Source organism: Perna viridis, chromosome 2 (assembly GCF_037379345.1).
Source record: "Perna viridis isolate PV_CMFRI_1.1 ecotype Kerala chromosome 2, ASM3737934v1, whole genome shotgun sequence".
NCBI classification, from domain to species: Eukaryota; Metazoa; Mollusca; class Bivalvia; order Mytilida; family Mytilidae; genus Perna; species Perna viridis.
This window is the reverse complement of record NC_142446.1, coordinates 64,795,001-64,805,734: the sequence shown is the minus strand read 5'-3', so window position 1 is coordinate 64,805,734 and position 10,734 is coordinate 64,795,001. Positions and strand designations below refer to the sequence as shown.

The following is a 10,734-nucleotide window of genomic DNA, read 5'->3' as shown; positions in this document are numbered from 1 at the left end:
TGAACAGCTCGGCGGGTGGAAAAAACAAAGTCAACGTTATCACATTTCACATTTGATGTGGTTTGAACTAACACTAGCATTTATAACCGAGGGTAAGGGTTCAAATTATCTCAAAGTTTTTGCGAACATTTTATAAAGGAATGGAAGAGTACACATTATTTCAGTTAAAAGTTTTTGGAGAACAATAGAATAAAAAATCTCAAATTTCAAGCGGCCAAATGTAGAGGATTTGTGAAAAACCTATGATCCAGCGAGCCGAGTAATGACACAATTTTCACTCGGCTTAGAACAAAAACGATCGATTTATGTATTTAATGTTCTTTAATGTAGTAGAAATGAAATAGGACTTTCAAATCTTGATTTATATCCAAAGTCAGATTTTATTTTTCTTTATATTAATTGGTTTTATAGTCGTTCAAATCGAATTACGTGTTTGCCTAAAAACTGTTAAAGAACTACTACGAATAAATGCGAACATGCCCATAATGCAGGATTTAAATTACGCCAGTTATGACGACGATTTTCTTTCTTTGACATGGAAACTAGTACGTGAGAAAGGTACGTTTATTATACACTCATACCGTTTCAGATGAAAAGGCGACTGAGCCAATATTTAACCGGAATTGGATAGGATTAACATTCATTGGGGAAAGGTGAATGCAGTGTTTATCAAATAGATGAACCGAATGAAAAGAAATCATGCCATTGTTTTTTTAACGTGGACGTTCAATGTCCAATTGTTGAATTGCTCTACTCCTTGCGTAACCATAAGTCTCTATTTGATAAGCATTTCGCACATAAATGTATATTTCAGTGCACAGGCATCATCATCCCAAGCAAATTCGTCAGCAAATTTATGAATTGCAAGGCAATGTTGGTTGTCATTGAAATTGTTGGGCTGGTTTGGTCCCCAAAAATTAAAATCGTAATAAGTCAATAGACAGCCATTCAACCAATACCATTCACCTTCATTTCCCACATCTGATCCACCAATCCATACTGAGGGTGGTTCTATAAATTAAAGATATTTAATATTTTTATAGAAAATTGTCAATTTAAAGCACATTAAGACTGAAGTCGAAGTTTTGGTCACAGTAAGATTTGAATTAATAAAACAATGCATTGTACTTATACAAGCGCATATGATGTCTAAAATATCCAGTTTAAAAGGGGTCGTTGAATTGTTTTTTTCCTGTGGGTTTAAAGTATTCCTGGCGCAATATGATGATGCACTAGCAAGCTCGTCCAGTGTTTACAAATGTACCTGCTATGGACAATACCTACCAATATAAATGCAATAACCAAATAAAACAGCATAGAAAAAACAACAACTGTAACATGATCAAATAAAATAAGCAGTTAACAAAATAAGCAATATTCCATTTTACACAGTCTAGTGCAGGATCAAAACAAGATTGTTGTGCATTAACCTGTTTCAATACTTACGTGGTATTGGTATTACATTATCAATAACTCGACTATTATCGGAGAAGCTCCATGCATTAGCCAATCCTCCACCAATTGACTCACAATAAGCCTTAAAAAAGTTATATGTAAAATGAAAATTATTGCGTTTGAACTTATTTTTCTCCTTAGGTATACGGTTGAATATGAGCCTAAATATAATTAAAACTGCCTTTACAATAAAAAAAAATTACAAAAGTGGGCAAACACGTGATGTAGTCGTCCAATACGGCTTTTCCATTTTTCAACGAAGTTCAATGTTTCACATGTATTTTTTTCAAGTCGTTGCAGCTTAACAAAAACCAATATACAACTTTCATAAATGATGCATTTGTGATATGGAATGGAAGAAACTGATGAAAAACATAACTTTGTCATGTGCAACCTTTTGCCTGGATTTTGCATGAACACTCTCTTAATAGAGCAAGGCTATCAAAAACAAATAGTAATATTTCTGTTAATTAGCTAAGCGTAAACAAATTACCTTTGCGCCATTCCAAGTCTCAGTCCGATTCGATATGTACAGAAATTCCTTTTCGTCTAAGCAAAATGCAATTGAATTAAGTACAAAAATATTATAGGTTGAAATTATTAATCTTATTACAAATATCAATACAAGTTGACAAAACAATACGCGTACGTTTATACAATGTTTTGTTTCAAAATATACATATCTTTTAAAGTCATGAAGGAATTTGCATTAGTTATTTGCTTTATATGATATTTATTGAACGGTTAAAACTTCTCATTCACCACACAATATCATTTTTTCCAATGCCAATCTCCTCATAAAAAAGTTTCAATTTCAAATGTATCTCATTACACTCGTCTATATCATATTATTACACTTTGAACTTTTTTGGCATTTGCTTTTTTATCTTTTTTACAAACGATCGACATCTCAATGGGAACAAGTTGTGCTCCTTTACTTGTTTTGTTGTTAATTTTTCGCTATTTAGATGACGTTTTGAATCGTAGAATCGTGGATTAAATACATTTTATCCACACAAATGAATTTGAGATTTGTGAAGCCATTCTCATACCAAATACTGCAATTATTTACCAAATAGTCAATTGAAAAACTGACTCCTTTTCATTTTTAATGTTTGGACTATTTCTAATAGCGCTTTATATATGCCGTAATAAACTTGGAATAGAACCGTTTTACACTATTTAAAGTATAGTTGAATAAGTAAAACAACTGGTCCCTGCATCACAAAACTTGAAAAATTTCAACTATTGCTGCTCGGGCGTTAAATCCCAACAATCAATCAATCAATTTAAGTTTTGAGGCACCGGGGCCCAGAGTTCTGCTACTGTTAGTTGTGCTCAAGGATTTCTGATTGTTGATTATTCTTCGAAAATCTTTTAATTTGCAAAGATTAAGACTTGTAGATTTCCATACAACTTCTGAAATTTAGATAGAATTTTGTACATGTAATATTATTGTTAATAAGGGGTTTTACGAGTCAAAAAAGCACGCAAATCATTGTTCGTTTATGATTGTATTTGAAAATTCTACAATGTTTCATTTAATCTTATGATCTTTGCGTGAATTTCAAAAATGGCAAGCAGTCAATATGACAAAAATTGATGTGTAGCTATGGCGGGCGTAATTTTCAACGACTAATTGTCTTACAAGTTGGGATAACATTGCTTTAAATATATCCCTGTTTAAACATGGGTTTGTGTTCATATGACTACATATATAATAGTGCATCTTTACTTTTTTTATTTCATATTCCCATACAAAGACAATTCCAAAATGCAGTTGACTGTCATCGTAATATGCACTCATGCTAGATTGTGAATCAAATGTAAATTTTTCTTAAGTCAAGGTGATAACAAGATTTCTCCATTAGAAATAGTTAATTTTTTATTTCAATGAGTGTTTTGAAATAAAAAAAAACTATTTGCATTGTGAGAGGCTTGTAAACCCCGAGAGTATAAGGGGGTATGTTTTCCCCATGAAATTTGTAGAAAAATCCTAAATGTAGAACGCCGGGTAAACACTCGCAGAAATTAATCTTCGGCCGGTAGTTAAACATTTACGTGCATTTTTTTTTATCACCGGCTTTGATTTGGAAAAAGTTTAGTTTATACCACATGTATCGATATACGAATATTGGGGAAGTTAATAATCAACGACATTGCTACTTACTTGGTTGTACGGACATAAGTTTCCAATCGATTGAAAATTCAACAGAATGACATATTGTGTTGAACAACAAACATTTTTTCTCTGTAGCTAGGTAGTTTGCCGCCATGCAACTGTCGGTGAATAAACATTTAGCCGTGCATTCGATACAGGTCTTTGAATATAGTGTCATACTCGGTGTGGAACTTACTCTGGTATTATGTTCTGTATGAAAGACGGTTTGAACAAATTTTCCCTTTGTTAAATAAAACAACATTGCAAAATATGCACATATAATCATAATTTTACACATTGTTACTAATCGTGAAATTGTTATGTCTTAATATAGATACTGATATTTTCCAGTAGATTCACTTACAACAAAATGAAAAGAAAACAGATTCAATGATTTCATATTTCATTTCGATCACACTACTGAAATCCTGTGTTATTACAAATGTAAAAATACGTATTTGCAACGATATATATCATTTACATGATTTCAACAGAAATTGATCATTAAATATTCAAATAAATATTTGTTCGTTAAATAATTAATTGAACACATTACAACCTGTGATGTGCGAATGACGCATTTTTTATAATTTGTTCAAAAACAGCTTTAGAATTTAAATGTTGTACAGCTGCCATTTTCCCCCTATATTTTATTATTGACAAATACAATCACTTTACAAATGATACATGAAATATAGATTTCCCTTCTATCTTCAATGAATTACAAGATTTTCTCATTCGAGGTAGTTAAGTATTATATTTTTTAACCATGAGCTTCAGAAATTCAATCACCGACCGAGGGACAGGGATGTTCATGAGAATCTAACAAAAACAACTTTAAAAAAAGAAGGCCGAACATAAAAATGTTAATTTTGGAGACATGGTCTACTTCAGCCCCGTTTTATTGGAAACATTTGGAACATAACGGTGCAGAACTGGAATCAGAGCATAATTGACTTGAATCCCTGAATTTTTTTTTACAAAATGTTTTGCTGGCCACAGCTGGATACGACTGCAAACGCCGAACCCTAAACAATTTGGGGCAAGTATGGACACACTATTTAGATTGATACAATATTTAATTTTGAATGCAAATTTAAATATCTAACGCAGAAATGTTTTTTTAACAATATCGATGTGGCCCTTGTTAAGCCCTACAATCAATCTCAGTTATCCCCAGGGAAAGATAATGGCATTTTGTAGTACAATTTCAGAATCCATTCACTTTTACTCAAGTTGTTATATTTACATCATGTTTATACCATGTCCACTTTTGACCCGTCACTCCTAACCATTTAATTTAAAAAAAACCTCAAAATAAATCTCCGTGTTCCTTTTGTAGTATGACACCTAGAGCATGTAGTGCAACTGCAAAGATATCAATGCACTTGTACTTTAATATTTGTCAAGATATACTTGTTTCTAGTCCCTTTTTGTCCCTCATTTATGACCATCGGGCCATGAAAACTGATTTGTTTAACGTGTCATAGATTTCCTTTCTTATTCCGTCTACTCCGAATTTGCCTTTTTTCAGCAACTCGTCTGGTGTTTCTAGAAAAGCAGAGGACACTTGCCCTACCCTAATGGTCCATGCTCCCATTTTTAGTGGAGTCCGAGTTGCTCATTTGCTTTTGTTACTTTGTATGTATGATTTTAGTTGCTTTATGTTCTTATGTTGTGTATGTCTGTTTTCCATTACTGGTCATTGTTCCTGGATTAAATTCTTTTGATTTCCGCTATAACCTTGGTTCCCTTGATTATTCTTATTAACGATCCAAATATTAACCTAAAAATCAATCACATCATACTTTTTGTGGTATGACACCTTGAATTCAACGTCAAAGAGATCACATCCACATTTAAATCAAGTTATTGACCAGCCATTATTAAATTCCTTATTTCTAGTTTTTATTTTGCTCCCAATTCTCTTCATGTCAGTTCATGTCATAACATAAAACATCAATCGGGGCTTTTCATGAATGGTATGGCACCTTATAGTACAACGTATAAGATATTCACTCTCTTATAGTCAAGTTATATGTCCAAATTATAAGAACATACCTAATTTTTAAATGGTTCAAGCAAAACCCCCGAAATCAATCACAGCTTTCATTGTGTGGTAATACACTAGACCATGCACAGTCAAAATATAACTAAGGAAAACAAATCATTTTTACTTAAAGGCTCGTTTATTTTACTCATTTTACTATTTTGATTATATCAACACTTAATACGTTCTTTAAAACTCAATACAAAAGTAGGTTGTCTTAAATCATCAAAGTAAATCTACTGTTGAGTAGGGCACACAAGTTTTTTGTGCGTCATGGTGAACCCATTTTATTTTGTCTACCTCGATGAAAAAAAGTGTTAACATCAACATTGTTTTACTAACTCAACCTTTAAGTGTTGACATAACCACAAAAGGTATATACAAACATTTAATTTTGTTAATATTAAAAAAAAATACAGATGCAATTTGTTTTACCGTTGTGGTAGACAAAATATATTTCTTCTATACAGAAAATGCCATTTTGTGTTCGTATCAGTCGACAAACGACAGTGGATTGTCATGCAATTCATTATTTTGTCTAGGAAAGAAAAATCAACACTTTCTCAAATTATGGTCTAAGGAGCCTTTTCGTCCCTAATTCCTAAAAGGTTTGAACCTCCAATATCAATCCCGGGCTGTCTTTCGTCAATATGTGTAAACATACTCGTAATTTCGGTATAACATGAGCAAAACAATATTTATTTGATGGGTTTTTCTTTTTGAGTATTTTTTTACTAAGATTGCCCTTTGACTTTAATTCAGAATCCATGACGGGGTGCCGGGCGTAGGAAAAATCATTTCAGCAGGAAAACTCGATTTTTTCCACCAAAAATTATCTTGCCTCGCGCCGCTTGCCATAAATTCAATTTGCCCCTCCCTCATCCTGACATTCTGGATCCGCCCTGTTATCAGCTCCGCAATTTTGTTATCATTTACACATAATGAGCAAAGAAAATGAAATGTTGGAAAATTGTAAAAGTTATATGTACATAGGTAATAGTTTAGGAAGTTATGAAACATTCAAATATGGTTTAAAACATCAGGAATTATATCATGCTTCTACATTCTCTGTCTCCGTAATGTTATGTTTTATTTTCTTATATATGCCCAGTAAAATATGTTGTATGGCTTTATAACTTTCCTCAGGCGATACTTTACTAGAATTTATTTGGTTGAACTGGGAAAAGTAATTCGTAGGATGAGAACAAAAGTTAATAAAATCCAGATGGAAATAACAAAACAAAAATGAAAAATGAAAGTTAAATATCTTTATCCTGATACCCTTAATCGTAATAGAGTAATAAGGTGGTCATACCCTCCCCTAAAAAAATAATAAAAATAAAAATAAAATAAATAAATAAATAAATAAATAAAAAATAAAAATAACAGTGTTTGGTTCGATTTCTTTATTAAAAAAAACGTGTCTACTGTATGTTTTTAAATAATCTACTGAGATTGAACATATTTCTATATTAATATTGGATAGAAGTGTTCTGTGTCAAATGTCATCATGTATGTAACACGAAGTGCACATTACTTCACCAGGCCGCTGAACTACTTCAAAATTGCAACGGATAAAAAGGTAGATAACTCTTATTACAGGACATTTTCGGATCATTTCCAGAAAACGAGTGTGTGTGATATAATTATTCGTTTGCTTTGTATGTAAATATTTCTAACAAATGTCAGACAGTAGTCCAAAGAAACCTTCCGATCATTTATTTAATCATGTTTATCTTACTCAGGGAACAAGACAGATTTATGTTGTTGTTTTCCTACTATCCAAAATCGAACCCGTCGTCCACGAAAACATGACCATTCGCACTGTGAGCGTAGTATTTTACTGCTGAAAACTAATTTGATGTAATAACATTTTACAGTTTAAAAGGGACAGTGATTCCGATAAAGAAAGTGATTCCACGCTATAATTTGCTCTTTTCGGCTATATTCTACACAGACTTATAAGCAAAGGGGTGACTCCGAAACCATTCTGATATATCCGTCACAAGTGCGTGCATTTAAACACAGTAATTTGACATTTAATGATGAAGGAAATTAAAATAGTTTAGAGAAATCGTAATTATATACTTACGATTTTTTTATCATGTTTCACCATATGTATATACCTACAATTGTTCACCTTTTCACCACCAAAACGTCAAAATACAGCAACAGTTTTAGAAATGTAGTCTTTTGCATTAGTCACTTGCGTCTAAATAATATCTATCATTTATAACAGAACGTATCCATTCGGTTTAATGGTCTAGAACTTACTTAAAAAACGAATCAATTTTAAACGGACTATACTAGATTGAAAACAAATTGTGTTCTGATTTTCATCATAGGATATTTTAGTACAGTTATTGCCTTTTAAAATCGGAGGAAGAAGGCAAAACAAAACGTGGCTTAGACGATGTCATAGTAATTTTTCATAATGCATGTTTCCGAGGAATAATGCAGAAATATTTTAGCTGTAATAATATAATGAACATGAAATATTGATGAAGTATAAAAAATGGGATGGGACACAAGGAAAATTTGGTCAACAAATTTGATTGCCAACGGAAATAGGGGAGGGATAGGTGGGAAGGGAAGGAAACATATTGTAGCAAAGCCGAGGCTCCTACTCCTGTCGAATACCACAACAGGTTTCTTCAACGTGCAAGGAATGAGGCATCTTAACCAACACGGTGCATCATAGGTTTCCCTATGTTGACCTGAAGACGCTATGTGGGCAGACGCCCTGATCCCCGACCAGTGTTCTGAGCTCTATTTATTCGCCTTTTGCGAAAAAAAATATATTAATGCAACAATTTCTTTTTTCTAATTTATGACACAAAAGAGTGTTTTGTAAACACGCTTACACAATATCAAGTGTCAATGTTGAATGGCGATGAGCGTTGCTGGATTACTAATTCCAGGTTTATGTTTGTATTCCCTTTTTGGGAGACACCAGGGATGTATGTATTCAATAATTGTTCTTCTTTCTCTATTTGGGTATGCCAAAGGGACTGTCATTTGCACAATCCACGGTAAATAACCATTTACTTTCTCCTCAAGGACAGTAATCCATGACAAGCGATGACAAAGGTGTGTTCGTAGTTATAATAATATTATGTACTGCATGTTTGATAGTAGAAACAAACTTCTTCGGAAATTCAAATGATTCTGAGTATCCTTCGACGAGTATACATGCAAACTATCGCTTTTGTTTAGTATATATTTTCAGAGACTTTGACTCAATTTCTATACACTTCCATCCATCCGTCGAAATGTTCATCTGTACATTTTAAACGTACTTTTTCAGCTGGATGGTTCGTGCAGCGGAATAACTGGAATAGCTTTCTAGGGGTGAATTGTACCATGTATGCACGTTTCTGTTTGATCAGCCTCCTGCATTTTGTTTCATGAGACCTTTTATATTTGATTAATTATTATCGAACTTACTCATAAGGCCGCAATTGTCCCGTCAAAGTTTTGACTTGTGTTGTATATAATAGTTGGTTTAATTACTTATAACGATACCATGGCTTTCAACGGCGATCATTTACAATTACACATTACACCAAATGATTCTAGTGTTTTTCATTTTTTATGCCAATCAAATATCACACGATTTGTTATAAATTCCATAAGCAATAATGCCAATGTTACAAAAACATATCTTGTTGTATTATTGCTTTGTTATAGTGTCAATAACGTTAAAGCGAACACAGCGCTAGTTCAACTGCAACATGCAATGCAATGGCAAGTTAGCGGGGTGCAAAATGATGAGAACAAAGCATTATTCGTTGGTAAGTGATATGTTGCGCAGAGAATGCAAAATAACAATACATTGTAAATCTCCCAAATAAGTATTTAAAAACCTTAATAATGACTTGGACGTCTAAAAATAAAATTTAAGAAGCAAAAGAGAATTGGAAGTACGTACAATATTAACATTATGAGAACGGCACATTGCAATTAATGTGGCCTCTTTTACCTGCATCCCAAACTCAGTTCGACAATACTTGTATAAAAAGTAATGCCCATACATATTCTGTTCTGCATGTACCATAAACTGTTAATAAATACTCGTCAAAACGATATGATGGGCCCGCGTTTAGGCAATGCCTTCTGCATATTAAATAGGTGTAATACCACTATTTCTAGGACCAATAGCTTTCTATAGTAAATCAGACAAATTTCAGGCGGTATTACTTTTTTTTTCCTTTCATACTAGCTATCGACAGCAGTCGAACTAAGAAGGATAACCATTTCTGTGCATTTGGCGAAAACAATGAGATCATACCTTATGTGCTTTCAAAAGAAACAGAAAGTAAAAGAAAGGAGCCAAACCGTCACTTCAAGAGATTATTTTTTTTTTAAATTAAGGAGCTTCTAATTCATGCCAAATTAAAGTTTTTTTTATGTTATATCATTAAATTGTAGCTTATAGTATCATCAGATTTTGGATGATACAAAATGATTTACTGTAGACGAAGGCAGATAAGCTATACACTCAAAAGGGTGACTAAGTTGTGTCTTACAGTAATACTTTCTTATATGTGTAGGCGACTGGTTCCCAAAATAATGATAACGCTTATCCGATCTTTTTGAAATTTCAAAACATTTTCCTTTGGACATTACAGGTGGTTAATGTAGATTTTGCAACACTCCTTGGAAATGGAGAAATGGATGTTATCATTAGAATTTATAGGAAAATTTACTTTAGATTTAATTTAGATCAGAATGTCAATTTGTTCCTTTTGAAATTCTATTTTATTTTGTTTAGAGTGGAGACATATCTTCGCTGTTTTTGAGTAACATGTAAATAATGATTGTGCCACGCTCAAACAAAATCAACTTGGGTCATCATCGTCGTCAACACTTTTTTTTAAAACTCTTCTCCTCTGTCATCACATGACCAATAAGAACTAAACTTAGAATGAATAATCCTTAGGGTATTCCGCTTAGAGGCGATGTAAGGATGTTTGATCTGTCGAAAAACATGGCCGCCATTCCTAAAAAAAGACAAGGGGGTCAGACAGTTGATATTATACGCCTGCAAATATTGGGAACGTAAAAT

At 32.8% G+C, this 10,734-nt stretch overlaps 1 protein-coding gene across 1 annotated transcript; it reads right to left on the bottom strand.

The window, feature by feature from the left end:
- Window positions 1-228: 228 nt before the first annotated feature.
- LOC148626483 (lectin BRA-3-like) lies at window positions 229-4,011 on the bottom strand. Its single transcript, XM_088571236.1, has 4 exons — window positions 3,626-4,011; window positions 1,949-2,004; window positions 1,447-1,537; window positions 229-1,011 (listed from the first exon to the last, which is right to left on the bottom strand). The coding sequence occupies exons 1-4, from the start codon at window positions 3,912-3,914 to the stop codon at window positions 776-778; spliced, it is 672 nt and encodes a 223-aa protein (XP_088427362.1). The 5' UTR covers window positions 3,915-4,011; the 3' UTR covers window positions 229-775.
- Window positions 4,012-10,734: the final 6,723 nt, after the last annotated feature.